The 23722-nt window shown below is 44.8% G+C and overlaps 9 protein-coding genes across 9 annotated transcripts; 4 read left to right on the forward strand and 5 right to left on the reverse strand.

Moving 5' to 3' along the window:
• Positions 1-699: 699 nt before the first annotated feature.
• T310_6770 (uncharacterized protein) lies at positions 700-2804 on the reverse strand (the record flags this gene model as incomplete). The annotated part of the gene is made up of 7 exons (XM_013470414.1): positions 700-752; positions 917-951; positions 1176-1369; positions 1421-2029; positions 2339-2416; positions 2660-2686; positions 2802-2804. The coding sequence occupies 7 exons, from the start codon at positions 2802-2804 to the stop codon at positions 700-702; spliced, it is 999 nt and encodes a 332-aa protein (XP_013325868.1).
• A 1694-nt stretch (positions 2805-4498) lies between these two features.
• T310_6771 (uncharacterized protein) lies at positions 4499-5142 on the reverse strand (the record flags this gene model as incomplete). The annotated part of the gene is made up of 2 exons (XM_013470415.1): positions 4499-4986; positions 5049-5142. The coding sequence occupies 2 exons, from the start codon at positions 5140-5142 to the stop codon at positions 4499-4501; spliced, it is 582 nt and encodes a 193-aa protein (XP_013325869.1).
• A 293-nt stretch (positions 5143-5435) lies between these two features.
• Positions 5436-8616, forward strand: T310_6772 (Alanine--tRNA ligase; the record flags this gene model as incomplete). Its single annotated transcript, XM_013470416.1, has 6 exons — positions 5436-5529; positions 5590-5735; positions 5791-5817; positions 5883-5918; positions 5980-8388; positions 8443-8616. 6 exons carry the CDS (start codon positions 5436-5438, stop codon positions 8614-8616), a joined length of 2886 nt encoding a protein of 961 aa, XP_013325870.1.
• Positions 8617-8849: 233 nt separating this feature from the next.
• On the reverse strand, positions 8850-9698 carry T310_6773 (Peptidylprolyl isomerase; the record flags this gene model as incomplete). Its single annotated transcript, XM_013470417.1, has 4 exons — positions 8850-9041; positions 9108-9245; positions 9306-9472; positions 9635-9698. The coding sequence occupies 4 exons, from the start codon at positions 9696-9698 to the stop codon at positions 8850-8852; spliced, it is 561 nt and encodes a 186-aa protein (XP_013325871.1).
• A 1457-nt stretch (positions 9699-11155) lies between these two features.
• T310_6774 (RING-8 protein) lies at positions 11156-12614 on the forward strand (the record flags this gene model as incomplete). Its single annotated transcript, XM_013470418.1, has 2 exons — positions 11156-11304; positions 11384-12614. The coding sequence occupies 2 exons, from the start codon at positions 11156-11158 to the stop codon at positions 12612-12614; spliced, it is 1380 nt and encodes a 459-aa protein (XP_013325872.1).
• A 439-nt stretch (positions 12615-13053) lies between these two features.
• On the reverse strand, positions 13054-13772 carry T310_6775 (uncharacterized protein; the record flags this gene model as incomplete). The annotated part of the gene is made up of 3 exons (XM_013470419.1): positions 13054-13090; positions 13323-13405; positions 13521-13772. 3 exons carry the CDS (start codon positions 13770-13772, stop codon positions 13054-13056), a joined length of 372 nt encoding a protein of 123 aa, XP_013325873.1.
• A 1485-nt stretch (positions 13773-15257) lies between these two features.
• Positions 15258-16632, forward strand: T310_6776 (uncharacterized protein; the record flags this gene model as incomplete). Its single annotated transcript, XM_013470420.1, has 4 exons — positions 15258-15379; positions 15440-15726; positions 15778-15919; positions 15975-16632. 4 exons carry the CDS (start codon positions 15258-15260, stop codon positions 16630-16632), a joined length of 1209 nt encoding a protein of 402 aa, XP_013325874.1.
• A 1492-nt stretch (positions 16633-18124) lies between these two features.
• On the reverse strand, positions 18125-18662 carry T310_6777 (Uncharacterized protein; the record flags this gene model as incomplete). Its single annotated transcript, XM_013470421.1, has 3 exons — positions 18125-18271; positions 18341-18485; positions 18550-18662. The coding sequence occupies 3 exons, from the start codon at positions 18660-18662 to the stop codon at positions 18125-18127; spliced, it is 405 nt and encodes a 134-aa protein (XP_013325875.1).
• A 1635-nt stretch (positions 18663-20297) lies between these two features.
• Positions 20298-23113, forward strand: T310_6778 (Polybromo-1; the record flags this gene model as incomplete). The annotated part of the gene is made up of 7 exons (XM_013470422.1): positions 20298-20375; positions 20685-20880; positions 20956-21002; positions 21156-21577; positions 21652-21934; positions 22019-22649; positions 22701-23113. The coding sequence occupies 7 exons, from the start codon at positions 20298-20300 to the stop codon at positions 23111-23113; spliced, it is 2070 nt and encodes a 689-aa protein (XP_013325876.1).
• Between the last annotated feature and the right edge of the window lie 609 nt (positions 23114-23722).

The raw sequence follows: 23722 nt of genomic DNA on the forward strand, positions 1-23722 counted from the left end.
AGCGTCTAAAAAGGAAGCGAGAGGCATCAAGATACTTTATAGCAACTGGTGGTAGCTTGACAGGTGCTGAAGGACAGCAAAAAGCTCAAGAGCATGAGGAGCAACTACAGGAATCATCTAGACCACGGACTCGAAGGCCACCAAGATGCAGTAATTGCAATCAAACAGGCCATAATCGGCTTAAATGCCCTAGTAAACAGTCTCCTTCTTTATATAGTCAAATTCATTAAATTTGGTTGCAAAATGCTTCAAGATTTACGGTTGTGTTGGTGGTTGAATTTTTTTCTCGGGGACCGCGCAGCTCGGTGGTCCGCGCAGCTCGGTGGTGGATTACGTTAGCCTATTAAAGCTGACTAAGCAACTATGGTCATCTATTATTCAGCTAAAACTGGGTCATAGGTATTTCAGGTCATACCTAGTTAGGCTACCTGCATATAATAGTGGAACCTGTAATCTATGCCAAACCAACCAGGAGCAGACCCTATATCATCTGTTATTCTACTGCCCAGCCTATAGAGACACCAGATATAGAGCATTCTCTAGGGTAGATAGAAAAGATTATAATCTTTCTATCTATTTTCTAAAGAAGGCCAGGGAAGTCTAGTTGAATTCCTAAAGGAATCCAAAATAGCTACTAGGAAATGGCACCTAGGGACCCTATTAGTCTGATCTATAGTGCCTGGGCTTAGTAAGCATAGTTTACTTAACATAATCCACCACCGAGCTGTGCAGACCACCGAGCTGCGCGGTCCCTGAGAAAAAAATTCAACCACCAACACAACTGTAAATCTTGAAGCATTTTGCAACCAAATTCAATAAATTTGACTATATAAAGAAGGAAACTATTTACTAGGGCATTTGTTTGATTGCAATTACTGCCTTCTATACTGCCTATGTGATAATATCCTGTGCATACTTATCTGAGACACCTGGCTGTGCACAGATAGTACTCTGTATAGATTTATATATACATCTAATTTTTTTCTACAGTCTATAGACAGTGGATCCACTGTAGTTTGGCACCCGCAAACTCCAGTAAGGTAGGCAGTTGACAGTGTATTATCTCCATAACAGCTAAGTCATAATCACTCTGTTTAAGTTACCAACCCCCACACCTAGCCAGTGACAAGAATTGTGTTAAATGACCTTACACACACATACACAAAGACACCTACAGGAATTTCCCCCCTGAAAAGCGAGAACTGTAGTCTGCAGCTCGCCTCAACATTTCCCGACGGTTTGCAGATGTTATGCTGGAAGGACCTTGAATATCCTTTTCTTTGTCAAAAGGCCGAGAGCTCGGATCATCATTCAATTCTTGCAAATTGTGTTTATGATTTTCATAAAGCGATGATTTCCTTCTTTTCTCCTAAGTAGAGTCATTAGCACCTCTGATGGCATCTGGGCAGCAAAGACTTACATTGAACGACCTTATTCTCTCAGCTGTAGCATCATCTACTTTTGATGGACCACTTGCATGTCCCTGCTGGTCACTTCTCGATGGATCTTGGATTCCCAGAACCTCATTCTCAAGCCGGATTTTCTTCTGTGCAGGGTTCTCTGTCCATGCTGTACTTGGACCACGCCCGCCTCTGGCAGAAGTCTGAGCAGATCTAGCCGTGTTGAATTTGCGACCACGAAGGGCTGTTGGATCAATATTTGACATCCAGGATTGTTTATCTGGTGGAAGTATCATCCATTCATCTCGTTGAGACACTTCGCTGCTCGGGGGCTTGCATTCATTTTGGTCTGTGCTCTTGTCACGATGTGTATGATCATCTATTCCACTAGCAGGCTGGGAATTATCTCGAGGTGGCAGCCGGGGCCCAATTTCATCGTCACTACTGCTGTTACTGTCATCCACTGGGGTACAACTCTTGTCTTCATGATCTTTGGCTTCAACTGGAAGCGATGCTGGTCCTGCTAACTTCTGCCGTTTTGTGGTCTCTTCCGAATCGCTTCTTTTTGTCAGGTGATGATGGTTTTCGTTCTCACCAAGAGTTGTTTCTTCTCGTTTGCGTTTCTCTTTCTGTAAGAGCGTACTAGAAGCCTGATTTGAACTCATAGTATTTTGATTTCATGTGAGCTGGCAAGTCTCGTTCATATCAAATCCATATAAAAAACACGTGTATGATATTTTCTCATAATCGCTTTTGGACTTGAGGGAAAATTTTTCGTGACCTGATGTGTTATTTCCAGATGCCAAAATAATAGTTGGATGCAGTACTGGTAGTACCTAAGGTAGTGGGCAGTGGGCACTATGTTAGGAACCTAAGGAGATAAGGTATTAGGAGGTATCCACCAAACCCTACCTAACTTGAAGGAGCGTAAAAAATACCACCCCGCCACCAAAGTTTCTGTAGTCGTATTCGGCTTCTATCCATATTTTAACTCTTAACAAATTAAGAGTAATATTCTAGTAAATTATATAAAAATATATTAAAAAAGAAAATGAAACTGAAAATAAAAATAAAAATAACTAGTCAAGTTAAAGTATATGTATATTTTATTAAAGGCTTAAATAGAGAGGTATTCTACACACAATTACTCAGGAAACCCCTACAAATTTTATGTAAAGAGCTTCTACTAAAAATACTGGTGAGCTGAATTGCATATTTTTTTATTTTGAACACTTGGATGTCATATTTTTAAAACCCACAATAAAAATTCCTAGTATTTTCGTGTGCTAAAATGATTTTAGAGCTTTTACCTAGAGAAATAATTAGCAGAGATATTATTAGTAAAAAAAAGGTGTCTGGATGAATCCCTGCTCAGAACAGCAACCCTAGTTGAAAAATTACCATATTAAGTAATATTATTGCAGTGGTACCTACTTAAGCATGACTCAATAATAAAACCTTAAAAGACCTTGCCATTCTCCCTCCTCATTATAGGTTTCTATCCCCCTCTGACGTGGGCTTCCTGCTACTTCCTACTAATTCTTTTATATGTTGCAAACACTCGCAATATCCCATCCTAAATTCAGATAACAAAATGCCTACATCGGATTTAAAGATGACCGGCTATGTAACAAATTCCAAAATGGTCTGTGTCTGTCATTTTGTCTAGGAACCTGCTCATATTCTGTTGTCATAGTATGGGGTAAAAATCTACCTTAAGGCATAGTAATCTAATTGCACTATATATATGTTTGTACATGTTTCAGCAGACTGATACCCTGAACCTGATGCTTGTAGCCTCATAGGGTCTTACTAGTAAAGTCCTTTATGAGCATATTAGGGCTAAAGAATTCAGTAGTCAGCTTGTCAGGGGGGCATCATCTAATAAAATAGGATGTTATAATAGAGGTAAGAAGGCCAAATATCTACCAGAAAGGACATTTGACAACTACTCTAGATTGCTGAGAATCATAAATAGTTTCACTTCTTTAGCTATAAGTACTGTATAAATCCTAGGTGCTTTGTGTGATAATACAGGTTTTGGGACCACATGTGGTGTTTGGACAGTCTCAGTGTTGTGATAGTAAGTGCTCCTTGCTATCACTTGCAGTTCTCTTATGCAAACTGCAGGTCTAAACATGAATTTAATTTGATAAATTTGCATTGAATTGGTTTGCATTGTGGTGCTCTTGCCAAAGTCTGTGAGGAAAAAAAAAAGGTCATTGGCATTAAATGGTCTGGTTTAGATTTATCATTTGCTTTTCTCCCCTTTTTTTTGATTTCTCCTCTCTACATGAAATGATACCTTTATTTCTTCCCAGAAGGCAGGATACTTCTGAAATATATTCTATGAGGAAGAGGCATGAGAGATTTTATCCTGATATGCCTAAAAACTAATATTCCTACTAATTGCCAAGTCAGAATATACAGACCATAATCATTATTAAATGGGCAATTTTGGAGCTCTTGTGCTTTCCATCCTTGTCTGGGTTATCACAGGCCATTCGCATGGTCGATTGAGGATGAGGAAAGAAATGCCTCCATTAGGATACCACAAAGTGAATCTATCTGCGATAAATCATGCTGATTGTACTATTAGGATGCCGATAGACTGTGCAGTGGTTCTATCCTCGATATCAATGGAATCCATTGGCATCTTCAGTCGAGTACTATCATACCACGGAAATGCATAGACTGGAATCTCATATTCCTTCCCCACTTTGTATATTTTATTGACCTGTCAACAAGACATGAGTTTCAGAAAGCCACTGATTTCCATAGCTTACTGTAATGGTACCATGCCGGCTAGGCAGTCTCTGCACAGGAAAGTCCATCAGCAAACTAGAAGATCAGTAGTCTAGCGACTCCAGCGGCGGTGATGGTGGCCTCGGGCCTATGCCAGGCGAAGCGATGAAACTAGATATTTCCACCAAAAGCAGCCCATTCCCACATGATTATTAAGTCCGACAAAAACAAAGGTTATTTGCTAGCTATGCTATTCCATTGCCGTTTGTCAGTATCATCAAAAATAGTTATTTCCTTGAGCGATTATTTGTAGTGAGTGAATGGTTAATACAAACTCTCCGCAGAAAATTCGATTATGATTCGGTATCGATGTCCATTACATCATTACCATCTTCTGGTGACGCCAGTAAAACGTTGGCAGAGTTCTGAGATGTGCTTTTGCTATATTCTGTGTCAGCCTTTGCAGTATGAATTTTTTCATTCTCCCTTTGTTGTTGTGCTCTGGCGCGTGCTCTAGATTCCAGGATAGCTCTCCGAACGCTATCTTTTTCTTCAGGGACTGTTAGCGAGGTCGGTACTCGGTAAAGAACGATCTCGTTGTCCGGCTTCGGGTCTTTGAGAACAGCCTTCGGGATGGAGTTCAGTGTCTTCTCGATCTCCGGCAGAAATGAAATGCGCTTTTCCTGAGCCTCTATTTCCTCCAACTCCCGATCTAGATCGTAAACATAGGCTGTGTGCTTCGTATCATCCAGCAGCATAAAATCGCTCGACCGCGAGTCTTCCCCAGTTGTCGATTCTTGGGTTGCTACCTCATGGCTGGTGTTGTCGTTGTCCAATGTACCTAAATGAAGCATTAGTCAATACATATGTATTGTTCTCTCTTGGAAAGAAGTGGAAAGGTACCAATGTGCAGACGTCCAAATTTCTTTACGGGTGGTTCGCCGTCTGGGTCGCTGTCCGCAGGGCGCTTCCGGCAAGACTTTTGCAGGGGCGGCATGGAACCTTGGCGCCATTCACTACCTCCAGAGAACCAGGTCGATCTCTCAAGGTTTCTTATAGGCTTCGCGGAAGAAAAACTAGAAATTTGGCCAATCTGAACGTGTCTGTTGGGGAGCGTCGATCTTGAACCGGGGTTGCTTGATGCGAGTTCTGAGGTTCTTGAGGGATGGGGAGCTGGCCGTGACTCACCTTTTCTTGCCATCCCGGTCGATTCCCAGAACATTCCATCCTTTTTCTCTTGTCCAAAACGCAACCACTCTCCGGCTTCTCAACAATCGCATTTCCTTCAGGATGGCTTCGACTAATCAAGATCGTCCCCAGTGGACAGCTGATCGTGTGCGGGAAACCTTCTTGGACTACTTCAAAAAAAGGGGGCATACGTTTGGTAAGTGAAAATTCTCTATGACTTGAAATGGTTTTTGCTCAACGAAAATCCTTTGTGCAGTTCCCTCCTCTTCTGTTGTGCCACTTTCAGACCCTACTCTGCTTTTCACAAATGCTGGAATGAATCAATATAAGTCAATCTTCTTGGGAACCGTCGATCCGCAGTCTGATTTCGCACACCTGAAGCGTGCTGTCAATTCGCAAAAAGTAAGTAATGCTTTCTTTTCACATCTTTCACGATGGCCTGGCTAATTCTGAATAGTGCATCCGTGCAGGTGGTAAACACAATGTATGAGAGATACTGAAAAAAATATATATATATAGAAACTGAATAGAGGTTACTGACGAATCTAGGACCTGGACGACGTGGGGAAGGATGGTTATCATCATGTGAGTTTGCTAATATATCTCAGAACGTTCAAACGGCTGATAAGATTTTTTTTAACCGCAGACTTTCTTTGAAATGCTGGGGAATTGGAGTTTCGGTGACTATTTTAAGGAAGAAGCTATCAGCTACTCCTGGGAGCTGCTGACTAAAGTCTATGGCCTGGACCCAGACCGACTATACGTTACTTATTTTGAAGGAAGTGAAGCCGGTGGCTTGGAACCTGATTTGGAGGCTAGAGACATTTGGAGAAAGGTTGGAGTCGCTGACGATCACATCCTCCCGGGCAATATGAAAGATAACTTCTGGGAGATGGGCGATCAAGGCCCCTGTGGACCTTGCAGTGAGATCCATTACGACCGGATTGGTGGCCGTAATGCTGCCCATCTCGTCAACCAGGATGATCCAGACGTCCTAGAAATCTGGAACAATGTCTTCATTCAATATAACCGTGAAGCGGACCGATCTTTACGGCCCCTGCCTAACAGACATGTTGACACAGGCATGGGTTTTGAACGGCTTGTTTCCATACTTCAGGGAAAATCATCCAATTATGATACAGACGTCTTTTCGCCTCTATTTAAGACTATTCAGGATGTCACCGGCGCCCGGGAATATCGAGGTCGCTTTGGAGCCGATGATCCTGATGGCATTGATACTGCTTACCGTGTGGTGGCGGACCACGTAAGGACTCTGGCATTTGCGATATCTGATGGAGCTATTCCAAACAGCGAAGGTCGGGGTTACGTTGTTCGCCGGGTATTACGAAGAGGAGTTCGTTATGCTCGGAAGTATTTTAGGGTCGAGATTGGCAGCTTCTTCTCCAAGATCGTGCCGACTCTCGTCGAGCAGATGGGCGGTATGTTCCCAGAGCTAAGGAAGAAGCAAACTGAAGTTATGGAAATACTGGATGAGGAAGAAATATCGTTCTCCAAGACATTGGATCGGGGCGAGCGGCAGTTCGAACATTACGCTCAACAGGCGAAGGCGAAGGGTCTTGACAAGCTGCACGGCGCCGATGTTTGGAGGTTATATGACACATTCGGATTTCCTGTCGATTTGACTCAAATCATGGCTGAGGAACGGGGTCTGCGGATCGATAATGCGGAGTTTGAAGAAGCACGATTGAAAGCCAAGGAGGCCAGTAGGGGATTGAAGCAAGCCGCAGCGGATACTGTCAAACTCGACGTTCATGACCTTGGAAAACTGGAGAAGATGACCGACGTTCCGAAGACAGATGACAGGGCCAAATTTGAACAGGGAAATATCACTTCTCAAATCAAAGCTATCTACTATCGCAAGCAATTTGTTCAATCGACGAAGGACGTTCCCCCGGGCGAACAACTTGGCATCATTCTTGACCGTACCAATTTTTATGCAGAACAAGGTGGTCAGGAAAACGACACTGGGAGGATCATCATTGATGGGGAGGCAGAACTTGAAGTGGGTGATGTCCAATCTTACGCTGGCTATGTCCTTCATACGGGTTTCATGAAATATGGTTCATTCACTGTCGGCGACTCTGTGATTTGCGAGTACGATGAACTTCGTCGACGGCCGATTAGGAACAACCATACTGGAACGCATATTTTGAATTTCGCTTTGAGAGAGATCCTTGGGGATGGCGTAGACCAAAAGGGCTCTCTAGTTGCAGCTGAGAAGCTTCGGTTTGACTTCTCCCACAAATCTGCGGTTACGGACGATGAGCTTGACAAAATCGAGAAGATATCGACGGAGTACATCCGCCAGAATTGCACAGTTTATGCTAAAGAAATTCCTTTAGCGACAGCTCGGGAGATTACAGGGGTCCGTGCTGTGTTTGGAGAAACATATCCTGATCCTGTGCGCGTGGTCTCTGTTGGCGTCGAACTCGAAGAGATACTCAAGAATGTCAAGGATCCACGCTGGAGAGGGGTAAGTATTGAATTTTGCGGTGGGACCCATGTTCAAAAAACCGGCGATATCAAAGATCTAGTCATTCTTGAAGAAACCGGCATCGCCAAAGGGATCCGTCGTATAACTGCTGTAACCGGAGAAGATGCCCACGAGGTGCAGAGAGTGGCGAGAGAATTTGAAGCACGGTTGGACAATCTTGAAGCAATGGAACTGGGTCCTCAGAAGGAGCTGGAAGCAAAGAAGGTTCAAACCGAACTCAACCAACTTTCCATATCGGCGGTACAGAAGGCAAAGTTTCGGGACCGTTTTGCCCAGATCAATAAACAGGTAATCGAGGGTCAGAAAGCTCAGCAAAAGCTTGAATCTAAGAAGGCCCTCGACACTATAACATCATTTTTCCACTCTCCTGAAAACAAAGACCGGTCGTGGCTTGTTGCGAAGCTCCCAATATCAGCGAATTCAAAAGCTGTGAGTGAGTCACTGAATTATGTCAAATCAAAGTTGAGCGACAAATCTGTGTACTTGCTTGCTGCGGATCCTCAGCAGGGAAAAGTCGCTCATGGGTGTTACGTATCTAAGGTGAGTTTTCTCAAAGGTTTAGTCTATAGAGCTACTACTGACGCTTTGGAATAGGTTGCCAGTGACCTAGGAGCATCAGCGAGCGATTGGGCGGGCGTTGTTTCAGGCGTAGTAGGAGGCAAGGCCGGAGGGAAGGCTCCTACATGCATTGGCAATGGCACCAATGTTGATAAAGTTGATGAAGCAATTGCCGCCGCCACGGAATATTTGAAAAAGTTTCACTTGTAGGTATCAAAGAAATGACCTTTGCCCTATGATGACGTTGGTCAAATGCACCGTCTGTAGCCCTCTCAAGGATCAACCTATATTACACAGGATTCGGGCGTTAAATAGATATCATGTGTTTATTGGTGAAGACACTATTTTGGAAATAGGATACATTTTTTTGTCTTTAGAACGGATACCGGTACTTGTATTCTCTCCATTGTCATAGCCTACCTAAGTATTGAAGAACACAATGTCTACATCTCCCCACATTGCGTTATTGTGACGTCCTGATTTGGCTTATCTCGGGTTGTTCGAGTGTTCTCAATCATTCGGACAACATCCATTCCGTCAACAACTTGTCCAAAGACAACATGTTTATTGTTCAAAAATGGTGTTGCGGTTGTTGTGATGAAAAACTGACATCCATTTGTATTTGGCCCGGAATTCTGTGAAGATTAGATATGCATCTAAAAAAGTATTATGTATGTATTATGGAAGGGATGAACACCTACAGCCATGCTCAGTAATCCTGCGCGATCATGTTTTAAAATAAAATTCTCATCAGGGAATTTCTGGCCGCCGTAGATTGAAGTGCTGCCTGTCCCATCGCCATTAATGAAATCGCCTCCCTGTATCATGAAATCTTTTATCTATTCAACGATACTATTAGCATGACCGATAAAGAAGTTTAGGAGGTGACATGGTCATACCACACGATGGAACTTGCTTCCTTTGTACCCTCGTGGCCGTCCTTGACTATCTTTGGCCTCTCCTGTACAGAATTGGCGAAAATTTTCTGCAGTACGAGGAGTAACATCTGCGAAGAGCTCCATTTTGATACGACCCAATGGTTCCCCTATGGTCATACCAACATTCGCTATCAGTATAAGACATGCCATGGTTAAGTTTAATGATAAAAAAAATGATATATAGATAAGAAGTGCTTTAAAGAATGACTCTGCTCAAAGGAATGTATTCATTTCCAATCGATTGTAATTATTCCCTCCTTCATTGTCACTACTTAAAAAGTAAAACTCACCACCGAGAGCTATATCAAAAAATACCACTGGATTTCTAGACGTCTGTTCGCCGGAATGAGCCATGATAGGCTTGTCCCAAAGGAGGTTTGCGGACAGATGCCTTTATTGCGAGACTGCGAATTCCTCTCTTGCAGTGGTCAACAGCATGTCAAGATGTGTGTGCCGTTCCCTTTCCCTCTCCTTTGCCCCCTCCCTCCCCCCCTCCCCACCGCTCTTGTTCTGCCGTTCCGGAGATCCTACAATTTCTACACAAAACCGATCCACTGATATTAGTGGGGAAATGGGCACTTTGTGTCTACTGATATGTTTCTCTTGAATCTTGACAGGACACGATAGCAATAAATTGTGTGGCTAATTGAACTCTGGGCACCTCGACTGGAAGTTGACACATTGGCCTTCTTGTTGTTACAAGTAACTTATTAACTGCCCGTATTTTGTGTATTGTGAATCGTTCTCGAGTTTTCAAATCAATGTCGACACCCATGCATGAACAAAGTCCAGTAACTGAAGATGAAATTGTCCGGTTGGCGACTGTGGCGCTCTCCTCACTCTCCTCGGAATTGTTAGACTATCAGTCGGTGGCAAGACTCAATCACCATAGCCTGCTAATCAATCAGTACTGATGACCCAGACCTCCACTTCTTAATCTTGATGATTTTTAGACATCTCATGTCGTCCTTCAATGTAACGTAAGGTGGTTGTTGTTGTCGTCTCATCGTCCGAGATTGACTGCAATAGGCTCCTGTTTCGGTGATCCGGCGAGCCCGTGACCAGTTTCAGTGCAGTCTCCCAGTTCCAAGATTGAAAAGTGAGATCTCTCCGGTCAACTACTTTCAACACAACACGCCTATTTCCTGGCCATCGCATCTTTCGGGGGTGGCTCATTCTACGATCGCATTATTCGCTCACTACCAGCTGCAACGCAATCTTGACACTCGTGGACCTTCTCGCTCCAGCACAACGTACATACTGTCCTCGGCAATCAGCAATGTTCTTTTGACCTTAAGGACATCGTGGACTCGTTCATTAGAACAGCGCCTTTTTTTTTGAACGTCTCTTCTCTTATTAATCACACAACTATTGTCATCTTGTCTTCAGGTTCATCTTCCAGATATATTCCTATTCCCTATTCTGGGCTGGCGGTTGTTAATCGACTTGTTGAATTTACCCCGGCGGGCCCTGGGTGTCGCTTCATGCGGTTGGCTTTCGATGGAATAACACGACACAGAGATGCCCTTTTATGGTCTGGACTATTAATTTCTCGGATCTTTCTGGTATTCATCGCTGCTGCAGCTCAGTCCTGTCCTTCAACTGGAAGGGACTAGCTCTTCGATCGTATCAGTTCCCGGAGTGAAAGGGGACATCAGGATTGCATCCAAACCGGTTACATCCTCTCTTATCACTTGTGAATATTTCGCTTGCGTGTTGCACCCGCGGTTTTATTTCAACGACCACTCGTGGTCCTTTGCCTCAGTTTCTGTTTGCCAAGCATTCATATTGGACTTCTCATCTAACCTGAGATGTCTTCCCCTTCTCAGACAAGTTCTAGCGCCGTCCCTACGAGTACCGGGAACAATGGAGATGGAAGCGGGGGCGGTGGTGGACCGACAAGTTCTCCTCTCCTGTTCTTTGTTGCCCTGGGCTTTGGTGTTGTCTTCACAAACTTGTGGTATGTTGCATACGCCTTTTCTTTTTCTCCTGCTCTCTACAATGCCATGGAAAGACATCTGTTGATTTTTGAAATATAGGATTATCGTTGGTGTGAAGTACTGTTTCCGATACAATCAACGAAATCGTCAGCTACGAAATGAAGAAACCGGTGAACCTATTGACTTGATGAGTGCGCCAAGGACTCATAGAAGAAGGAGAGAGAAAAAGCTGATGACCATGGAGGAAGTCAACGAGCGATTTCCTCTTATGAAGTATAAAGCTTGGCGGTCGTCTCGTCTCGACAAAGGCCTTCCAAGTGCGGGCGGGATAATGGCGCCATCCAGCAGACCACAGACACCGAAGAATGAGAATAGAGATATTTCACCTGCTATAGAACCGGTGCTTGCCGACTCGCAGTCAGCAGCGCCAACTGCATCCACACCTACCAAAGGTCGTGAATGCCATGATCCCAATCCAATAGAGCCGTCTAGTCTTGTTGAACACGCCGAAAACTTAACTGTCAAAACAGACGAGAAGGCTGCCACCGACACTGGCATGCTGGTTGAATCTTCGAGATCGGACATGGCTTGTGACCCCTCTGGAAAGGGCTCGCAGATCCATCCACAGAAGCAGTCACAGGCCTTCGAGGATGATGACGATGATGATCAAATCCGAATGGCCGTGTCGGCAGAATTGTTACCTAGTCCAGGTGATTCATGTGCAATATGTCTAGACCTCATCGAAGACGATGATGACATACGAGGTCTTACATGCGGTCATGCATTCCATGCATCCTGTGTGGACCCTTGGTTAACAAGCCGGCGGGCATGCTGTCCGCTCTGCAAAGCTGATTACTATGTTCCAAAACCACGTCCCGAAGGTCCTGAAACTGTGTTGGAAGCTGAGCGCCTTGGGCGTCGGACCACAGGCCGAACTAATACACCAAACCCGCCACAGGCTGTGCTTATTGGTGGTCGTGCAAATCCGTTCAGAGCGAGGATAGTACTCCCCGGGCGGTTTATGGCGATAGTTCCCTCTGAGGAAAGGGATGGATCTTCTCGACATGTACAGGACGGTAGAAGCCCATGGCATACGCAAAACTACTCGAGCAACAGCCGTGACACTCCAAATACAGTTATTGATGGAACCGAGGCGCGAAACTGGAGGACAAGATTAGCAGCTGTTCGAGTACTTAGATCATCCTTTCGTTCATCCAATGGTCTTAGCCGCGAACGCCCCGCGCATGGCAATCACTCACCATTGCGTACTCCGGTGGCTGGGGAGGAAACTCCTACCCCTCGTCAGCTCGAATCCGGATCTACCACCTGAATTGGAAGTCTATCGACTGTTCCAAAGGGTCTCTTCAATGTATCTTGGAGGGTATATTCTACCAGGCAGCCTGAACCTTTCAGTTGTTGAATTGGTGGCGCGTGTTTGGGCCATTGACGATCTTTTTTTCTGAATCATATATACCTTCTTACTTACACTGTGCAAATGCTGTACAAATATGTGCTTTCTTTGTTATCTCGCCTATTACCAGGGCGTGTCTGGATGTTGATGAACATATGTGCTTGATTTTACAAACACGACTTTCTCTTGATGTTTTGTGATGACTTCTCGTCTTGGTTATCTTCCGATTTGGGTTTTTGTCCCCAAGGATTGGGATGCTGCTTTTGCGTCCCTTGCGTACCGTACCGGTGTTGGTGAATTTGGTTGTTTTTTTGCTCTTATTTGATTCAAGAGAAAATTTGGATGTGAATGTCGTCATTCAGCGAAGGAGGCGTTTAGCATCGTAAGGATAGTACCTGGCTTGGCTTGTTTTACAGTTTACTCTGTTACATTCGAGATGTTGGCAGTGATACCATTTGATGAAACTAGTCAAATTTTGCCCTTTGAATCGGTGTAACGTAACAACAGCTCTCCAGTGTTCTTCGCCTCGGATGTTTTAAATGCCCATCAACTTGTATCTACAATGAATTACAGGTATTCCCAAGACTCCTGCCTCGGTAAACCAGTGCCATATATTTTCCCACTTACTGCGAAATAGAAGAAACACCGGATAAAAAAAGCGGCTGAGTATGAGATTCATCTCTGAGCTCTAGAGATTCCAACTCCAGCACCTATGACACTCGGTAGTTCTTCTTGCCCAACGCTGAAAAGCATCTTTATTCCGCTGGAAATAGCAGCGACAGTGAGGATTGTGATGCCCGCCAGAAGGAAAAATGGCGTGCTAACGTCCTTCTTCTGGCATGCCGCGCCGCCCCATTGAACTGTTTTAACAGTACCATCTGGGTTTTGTATCACGGTCTTTTCACATTTGCACGCATAACAGTCGCTAGCGATGGCTTCATCTTTGGAAGCATACTTCAGATAGCAATGCCCGTGACCCGAACAGTTATTGGTGGCAGTAACGCAGGAAGAATTTGAGGCATGACAAACAGGCATAAGCGTTGATGGCGTGGTTTTTGATTGCTGCAACTTTGGCATTATGGGAGTATCCGGCGCAGAAAAGAGTGGATTGGAAGACTTCGACAATAACGATTCCCTCCAATCGGATCGACGCTGACGATTTGATGCAGTACCCGAGGACCTAAGAGGCAAAATAAGAACAGTGATTTCTTGTTCAAGTTCTGAAGCTGATGCGGAGGAGTTTTTGAAAAGAGAGTCTAAGAGTTTTGCTGGAGATAGTGGATCTACATGGTTTGCCTGTTTATAGACATGTAAGTTAGTACTGGGCTCATCGCTGAAGAATAGCTAGAAGATACCTCAAAGTCAAGTTTCAAGATCCCAGCCGTGCCCTTTTTTCCAACCCAAGAATCCACCGAGACATGAGAGAAGCTAGCGAGAGAGTCGCTGCTTAAGATGCCAGCAACACCTCCGAAGAGAGAATGTCGTGAAAGACATTCTCGAATTTCCTTTAGGAATTTACTAAGTCAGCGAAGCGCGTCCGTAGATGTTGAATTCCAGTGATATCCTTACAAGGAAGTTCAAAGTTGACCCTCGTGGCTCTGTTCCTTCCTTAAATTCAAAGACGCACGCTCTAGAGTCTCCAAAAGTGACGGGATCAAAATCAAGAAGATCCTTAAGGAAATCGCCATCGATGAAATTGGAAGGTATCTGAGGAATGATTATACTATTTTCGTGTGCCTTAGTTATGGCTGATACTGGATTAAAGGCGTTAATGAGCTGTCGCTGAGGAATTCCTGGTTCTGACAAAATACTACTCACCGGATTCGTGATCTACCCCTTCGCAGACGATAAGTAATCTTTGTCGGCTGTCAAGCAATCCCTCATCGCTGAAGAGTGGGACTTGCTGTCCTCCAATGTGGTTCAATAACTCCACCACTTGTTCATCAACAGTTCCGAGTGAAGTGGATCGAGTTGGTTTCATTCGTTGCTCCAAGACTAGTTTGGCAATGTCTTCGCGTACGACATCGTTATGCAAGAGCTTCGACCCTTTGCCAGAATCAAATGTATATATTGCCCCATCGTATGCTGTCGTCGTCAATGTAATTGCCAGACATAGGGTCAGGAACTTTGCTATGTATTGCATTCTGGGTCCAAGTTCGGAGTACAGACAAAGCCGCTGCGGACAGATGAACGCGATCTTTTGATGACTTGCACCCTTTCATTGAAGAGATTATTGCGTTAAACGTTTCCCGCCGACCACAGATGGAAGTCGGCAGCGGAGACCAATCAGTAATGCTGAAGAGCTTGAAGTTATTTTTGGGAGATCGTTATGCAGCTTAGTAGATACCAGTGAGTAACGGACATCACGTGCAACCAAACCCGGCACTGAATTCGACAAGCCATTTATCAGGAGGTTCTTTGGCCGGGTCTGTGTAAACGTCTTCTTTCATGACTCTGGTCGGATTTCATTTTATTTTACCCTCTTTTTGCAGCTAGCGCCACATTGAAGTAGACGAAGCATGTCCTTCAGATAAGTGTATATCTGGAGACTTCAAGTTCTCAATGCTTCTGCTCAGGCGGCCGCTTTGCAGCCCTTCACCTCATTTCCGACATTGTCGGGCATTCTCTCATAGCATTGGGTTGGCCAATGTGCACCACGTAAAATTCAAGAGGCCGTGGGTTAGGTATTTTGCTCAGTTTCTATTGTCCCTCTCATAGGCGCATTTGATTAACTTGATTACAAGACGGTTTGCTACAACATGCTTGCTCTACGGCGCTGCATTCTACATATGGACCTCGCTATTATCTCTTCAATTCGATGGGGATATTGAAATTGATTCGCCTGAGGATACGACAGCGAACAAAAATGTATCTCAAAGAGGGGTAGATGGCACCGTTGAAGAGGATTTCATGTTCATTCCTTTGGGATGGCCCCGGATGCGACCTGGAGAGCTCTATGCGCCATCGGATATTGAGTGGCAGGAATTTGTGAAAACAGCTGGAGATAAGCAGCGACTCAAGTCGCTTCGAGGTATGTGTTCGATATCCCATTTCCTGATTGCCCGAGTACTTATGTCCATAGATGAACTTTCCGCAATTGTCTGGAGAAAGGCGTCAGAGTCTGTACAGCTCAGGCGCCTCTTGGGAAGCCCGTTGACGCTTACCGAATCTTGGCTCGTTCATCGCTTCCCTTATCGCGCACCACCTCATTACGAACAGTCAGGGTAAGTTTCTATTCGGCCGTGGAAAACCGGCATACTAAAAAAAAACATATGATAGTTTGGAAATCTCGGATACCCATGTGTCGTGGGTGTCGAAACCTATCGCTCCTGATCAAGGTGACCGAATTCGGAAGGTTTTGCTACCTCTTGCTGTTGCCTTGGCTACCAGTGATGCTTTCAAGGTCCTCTGGAACAAGCAGCTTCAACGGCTAAAAGAATTTCTACATGTTGAGGGACCTCGATATTCTGACAATTCCATTATGTTTATGACGAAAACAGCCAAGCAGCAAAATACTGAAAATTCAACTGAGAAGGATATGCCGTCTTTGTCAGATCACGAAGTACTTACTTCTAACTCACTCAAGGAAGGTCTTCCACATAATGAGAGCCCGAGTCGTCCCCACCCTTCTTTGGTCATATCAATTCTACAGAGACTGCCTTTTCCGAGTTTTGCACCTGGTTCCGATTTACATCAGGCTTCAATGGCATTTAAATGGCGCCTGAGACAATCCTGGTCTCGTTATCGTCCAACCCCAAAGCGAGGCGTGTTCTACATTACCGGTCCTGTCGGTCTGAAAGGTCCACGGGGATACTGCAGGATCGAGGTGTCTGGTGAATATGATCCAGCTACAAGGAGTTGGACTGCTGTGTCGATGCAGTTAAAGGACTTCAACCTGTACACTCAGAAGCCACTCGGACGTCGCAGAGACGTCTGAGACCATCTGTCGGTCAGACGGGCTAATATTTATGATTCTCTTGGTCTCCTTAAATTTCTATTGGAACGGATATTTGTGTTCTTTTTTTAGGATTGGCCATTTAGTCAAGTATTCTGCCTCATTTCTAGGGTATAAAATTAACAATTTGGATGGTTCCATTCATGGTGTTTGTCGGGAATACCTTTACGATAAGCATGACATAACCATGCGGCACAAGCGCCGTTGCCCCTCCTTCCGCTATTCTATAGCTGTGACCTGACTCTGATTAATCCCTTGCTCGTAAGACTTACATTATTTTCATAGTCTCCAAAACTCATTCTCATTTACAAAAGCCTTGGGAAATCATGGCTCTTCCTCCTAAATTCAGCGGCCAGAAGTTGCAGGCGGCGGCGGCCGTCGTGAACGATACACCACATACGCTTGAACTCTGTGAGAAACCATGGGAAAAATGTCTCTAGAACATGCGAAGAATTACTAATGACATTCTGCCACACAGATCTTGACTATGTTTGTCCAGTTAGTCTCTCTATGGATCTTTGAAACTACAGATGTCACTGAAGCTCAACCTATCCGCAGTACTCAGCGAAGCTCTTCGACACCTTCTACAACTCCGTCAGACCCATTATCATTGAAAAATATCAGCATAGGCTCCAGGTTATATTTCGTCAGCATATCCAACCTTGGCACCCTTCGTCGACCTTGACGCATGAGGCTGGTGCGGCCGTCTTGAAAGTGGCTCCGGAAAAGTTCTGGGAATTCAGCAGGGCACTGTTCAGGCAACAAACCGAATTTTTTGACGTTAATGTCGTCAACGAGACGCGAAATGACACATACAGGCGATTGGCAAGAATTGCAGCAAGTGTTGGCGTTGACGAGAAACGAGTTCTTGACTTGCTGATTGTGAGCGACAAACCGGGCGAGGATGGAAGCCTAAACAATGGCAATGGGGTGACAAATGACATTAAGCTGATGACGAAGGTCATTTGAGCCAGCAATCTATTATCTGAGCCACAAGTCTCTGACGTGGTATCAGGCAAATCGTGTTGTGGGCGTCCATGTTTCCCCGACTGTCTTCTTTAACGTGAGTTGTAGCTGTCAGAATAACAATAGGCAATTGCCGTTGTATACTAACTGCAGCTTGCATAGGGTGTTGAGGAAAAAGGTATCAGCAGCAGTTTTGCCGCCGCTCAGTGGGAGGATTGGCTTCGCAACAACGTGGTCTGAATGTCATCACAGACGTAGGACCAAGTCTTCCAAACCGCTCAAGTTTCACAGGAGACCTTAGCGTTTATTGATTCAAGGGCAAACATAGTTGCTTGAATTCGTGTCTTAGAAAGGAGCGTATCATATCTCATTTTGAGAACAGATAGATACTCCTAAGCACTATATTGTTCAGGCATCCTTGAATTGCAATGTAAGGTTGTCGCCTCTGTATTTTCCTGGAAAAAGAACACCAAGAAAATTCCACAGTAGACGAAATGAGACTCAGACGCTACTGCGATGTAGGAGGTTGGTAATTAATCGGGCGCCTGCGCAAATGGTTAGAACAGTCTTGCAATCGGCACATATGAATTTCGTACTTGAAAAGGAGGATATGTGGCTCCGGTTCATGAACTTCATAGTGCTCCCATCCTAGACTCTAATACACGCAGTCAGATATAAATGGCGCGACAATTATTTTTTCCCCGGACAGCCGTGATAAACATACTTGAGTGATACCAAGACCTCGCCATTCCTCCTCCCAGAGAAGTTTCAATGTGCCTTTTGAGCTGTCAAAGTAGTCGGCAGGGATCTTTTTCAGCATGTTTTTGGGTAACTGTACGTGTCGATATTCGTATTCGTCGTCGGAGTATCTACCCTTGTTTAGCGCTTTCCATACGTCTTTTTGTTTTTCAGTATGAAAAGATAATCACGCACCGAGCGGAATAGTGAATAGAGTCGATAAATTCTTCGAGCTTCTCCCGCTCTGATTCTAGCAGGAGACGTGGCTTTTTGTTCCGCCTGCTCAGGTCAATGTCCATGTGTGACATATTTGTCGGAAAAAACGAGTCTTCTCGTGTGATAGAGTTCGCAGGTAACAGAAAGAAAGAGCGCTTTGATTGTGGAAAGAAGGTTGGATAAGATGGTCAAGTCCACTGGGAATTAGCGTTCTCTTGTAGTTGTTTGAGATCAGATTGCTGTGATGCGTGTAGAGAAACAGGAAGATGGTGGTGGCCAAGAGCTCCGAGAACCGTTCTTATCCAGATTGGGCATGGAAACATGGAAACACCGCTGTAGTGGACGGGCATAGTGCCTACCTACCTGGTAGGTAATAGTGGTATGTAACAACAAGCTTTACAGGTCTCGCTTCGCCTGACTGATTTGGAAGAGAAGATACTGGTCTATGCCATGACCTTTCTATTATTATATAATCTTTATTGTTTGCTTCCTGGGCGGCCTCGACCTGTATTCCTCACCATATACATACGGAGTATACTACTTTTTTCATATTTTAGATACACGCATTCTTTGTCTCTCTCACTCTAGGCAGACTTCCTACCTATACTATGTCCCTTGTTGTATATTTTTTGCCGTAGTTATCGCCATATCTCTTACCTACCGTTTATAAAAACACGTGTCAGTATGCAAAAACGGAAATCGATATTTCATACCTAGGTACCTACTCCGTATATCCCCGGTGTAGTGGGGGTGATGCTAATGGCCCGCATTGATATCGGGTGTTAAGGACTACCAGTCCAAGGCTGAGAATGACAAGGTGGATTAAACCAATCAAGTTAATGATTATACGTTACTGGCGTGAATGGAAATACAATATTCAGATATTTGATGGGGAATGGCGTCACATATATATATATATATGGGAAAGATAACAAAACATAGGGCTCTCAAGGACATTGTATGAGCATCTTTTGATACCAATCAGCAGGCAAATTATTAGCCACTATTAAAATATCAGTTCGCTAACTTTCCACCTTCAAAATTCTACAGAACGTACAACGCAGCCTGCCAAAAAAAAGATACTTAATGTACTGTGGGGGTGGGTCGTATGATACTGTACATTGTTTTTAATCTCAAAGGTTTTAGTCTGCATAATGGTACATACATACCAACCACAGCATCAGCAAGCCTTGTCATATCCTGATCCGGGATGCAACATAATAAGAATGATGGATCGCAGGAGATTCATGCTGAATCTGATGCCTAATTAAGGAGAATGGAAGCCAGAATCTATGATGCTCACATTGTCTTTGCCCAATCTATGATGTGACCAAGGTGGAAGTAGAAGCCTGTGCCATAGGCACGTGACAAGGCTTACCAACAGGTGTGATACAAACTGCCTGCAGAGTTGAAGACATTGGAGATTATATTCTATCATAATTGATTTCATTCAGATAGAATTATCCTTCATAATATGTCATGCTTTCTCAACCACAAAGACAAGAAGGCGGCAGAGATTTATGCCAAATTTCTGGACACAAAGGACGTCCTAGCCGTCATATCACATTCAAGTGAAGACGCCTTGATTCCATGGAACAGTCTGCGGTGTTCAATTCGCAGAGAGAGCTGTAGTTGTGCGCCGTGCAACACTCAAGATTCGTCTGACGGGTCTTGCCGTAACCGGCCAGCGCATTGCGATTCAATTCTGTCCTCCCACTTGCAGGACCATGAACCCCAGACGAAGAGCTGGCGCTGCGGGCTCCCTGGACTCGACACCTCACAGCTCGAAGAGGCGAAAGGTATCTGTAAGTGTCCGGACCCCTATGACTTTCAACCATCACTCGAACCCTTGCATCAGACCTTCGTCGATAGTCCGCGTCTGGAGAATCAGCGATTGCGGAACGCAAGGCCGTCATCAGACGCGCGCTGAGCGGCGGAGCCCGGGGCTTGGGGATACACCACGGGGAAACGACCCTTATTGCCAGCAATCTTAGATGCGGAGTTACCTGAAATTGCTGCAATTCTCTTCTCTTCACTGCGCCTATCGTCTCGATTCCCATAAAACGAGGAGAATTCATGGTCGCCGATACTGATTCAATCAATGACTTTAGCAGGATGGTCATGCCACAGAGACAGAAACACCCCAAGCCACGACAGAGGTCGGATTAAGGCTGCTAGCGCATATTAAACAGTCCACGGACAAGAAGTACAAGCTGAATTATTGCCAAACTTTCTGTAACATTGTGACTGACCCCTCGTTGCATCAGCGGACGACTCATTGCGACCAATTTTCTCCATCTACCAGATCGAGTAAGTTGTATTTCCTGCAGGGTTTATTCATTGCACATGCCCGCATCTAACTGTTGGTGCAGAAAAAAAATCCAGATTATTATAGAGCAATCGCGCTCCCGATAGCTATAGATACGGTTGAAGTAAGTTCTGGCTTCGTCGAGAGATCCAGTATATCCTTATATTCGCTCCGTCTGCTTGAACTGTACCGGCTAGCGTGGCAACTGAGATCAGCTGATATGCAATTCCTTTCTTGCGTTCTTTCGTGTTACGTTACTGATGATTGTCGCATGCAGAATAAGTTGAACAACTATGAGTATCCTACTGTTACAGCTCTTGAGAGTGATCTCAAACGCATGGTCAGCAATGCCAAATTCTACAACGACAAGTCCTCACTCATCTTCGCTGATGCGGAGCGGATCCGAAAAATCCTTTCAAATAACATGCCGAAGATCAACCCCGCCTACAAGAATCCTAAATACGTCGCATTTCCCACCCCTCTTCCAAACAAACTACCAGAGAACCCCAGTCATGAAGGAGTAGACAGGCGCGATCATCAAGATATGGAGGGAGAGACCGTTCTATCAGCGCCACGAGATTCACATTCAACGCCTCCGGCGGAAAATAATGTCCAGCCAGAAAGCAGTTTCGAAGGCGATAGTCTCCAGGAGGCCCAAGACAGGATAATAACAGAATTACTTCACCTGAAAGATTCGCAGTGAGTCATTAACCGACGAGAAAGAGAATCCCCTCCTAAACCTATCCCTTTCGTATCTCCTAATGTGCTCTCAGGGGAAGATATGTAGCAACTCCGTTCATCAACAAACCGGATCGTAACTTGTATAAGGAGTACTACGACATCATCAAGCACCCAGTCTCCTTGCGGAGCATTCAGAAACAAGTCCGTGGGATGGATGGGAGGAAACCATTTTCCAAAACAACTGCTTTTCCGACCTGGCAGTCGTTTGAGGACGAAGTTGAGTTTGTTTGGCGCAATGCGCGAGAGTTTAACGAAGATGATAGCGAAATAGTTGTTTTCGCTGGTGTACTAGAGGCAAGTGATTGTAAAAATCAGGTTTTTCGAGGCTGACCGTAGTGGCAGGATTATTTCAAGCGTCGTATCGCAGAAGCTAAAAGGTTCGTAACTGAGTCGGCACAGACAAATAGAGACGGTGCAGTTCCACGTATTAGACTGAAGATGGGTGCTAGTAAAACTCCTGAGTCATCCTCCCAGAGATTGACACTAAGACTGCCTGGCCAAAGACCAAGCGCGGCTTTAATTGAAGACAGCCCGCAGCCGGGAGTATCTGTTGATAACGAAGCTTTGAAAAGAGAGCAAGAACTCGTCAGGGCAGGCTCGAATGGGCAAGAAGATCATACTCGCACAACACCTCCAGTTACGAGAAGTCTGCGAAAGTCGGCGGCAAGTCCGATATCGAATTCTGAGAAGGGGGCGGCGTCGATTCAACGGGGTGTCTCTGCCTCGTCATCTTCTCGGTCCACTGTTGCAACCTTTGATAATGAAACTCAAGCTTTGCCCTCCGCTAGCTTGGGTCTTGTTTCCTCTCGCGAGTCTAGCCATGAGTCTGTCAACCCTGCTTCTACATCTCCTAACCGAACTCCCGTGTCATCCGCAATGGGAACCGCTATACCACCTCCTGCGATTGACATTTCAGGTGATCAAAGTACTAGCCCGTGGCTACCATCCAATCCGGCAGGTCAAGTTGTGGATGCTCATTCAGTGCTGCACATTTCGCCTCTGGATTCTATTGTGAGGCCACCTGGTCAAGGTAGGCAGTACGTTGTGAAGACTTCTCTGATTTATAGCTAAATGCATGCAGATGCCACCCACGCTCTGATTTCTAATGTGACCGTGTGTACACGTCCGAACTTGGACCTTCGAAGTAGATTTTGTCTAAGTATACCAGCCTCTCCTACAAATCGTCAGGAGTCTTTGGTTATAAACCTTCCTGCGTCTCACAATTTTGTCTCCCTCCGCCTCCAAGTTGCCGCAAGCACACCTCAGAGACAAACAAAGCTTGTGGCTCTTATCGGTACGCATAATATCCATGTCGCCCCGCAGCCCAATTCCAGCGCGACAGAACCGGTATACGACGTACGACTCACACCTGGTGTAACCAAGGTGGACTTTCAAATGGTCGCTGTTCATTCTCGCAACTCCTCAAATTTTGGACCTTTCGAGGTGGAGAAGGAATATGAGCGTCTTACGCTCTTTTTCAATCTCTTACGGTAGTGAGCTTTCTAGGTATTCCTTCCTTAGTGACCGGGTATAACCTCTAAAGCATGACAGCGCCATATCCAGTTTCATACATTGTTTTCGATTAGATGATGTCTATATCTAGTTTTTTTTCTCGTTTTTTTTTCTTGCACCAGTTTGTTCTGGGTCGGATGCGAATTTGTGACAAAGTTCCTGTCATTTCTGCAAATGTCATGATACTCTCAAGCCCGAGTGGATGAGGGTTTTATCTTTTTCCTCCCCCTTTCTTGCTCTTTTCATTTCTTTTTTTCTTTCTTCCTATCTCCCAGTATTCTTCACCTATTGCTGGAGTTCGAGTTGTCGCTGCGACGTTGAAGCTGACATGAAAAAAAGGCCAAACCCAAGTGATTCCGTAGAATTTTATTAAACACTTCTGTCATGCAATGTCAGCTTGTTAGATAGTGTGAGACAAGTGATTTCACATTCGAGATATTATTTTAGACCATATCACTACCAGCTGCTTGGGATAATTATTATGCTGTCTTTGATCTCTCTAGACATAATTTATAGTTGATCTTATTGCAATTCACTGACCAAGCCAACAACAACAACAACAACAACAACAACAACAACAACAACAACAAC

This window comes from Rasamsonia emersonii (genome assembly GCF_000968595.1).
Source record: "Rasamsonia emersonii CBS 393.64 chromosome Unknown ctg1118621760445, whole genome shotgun sequence".
Classification (NCBI taxonomy): Eukaryota; Fungi; Ascomycota; class Eurotiomycetes; order Eurotiales; family Trichocomaceae; genus Rasamsonia; species Rasamsonia emersonii.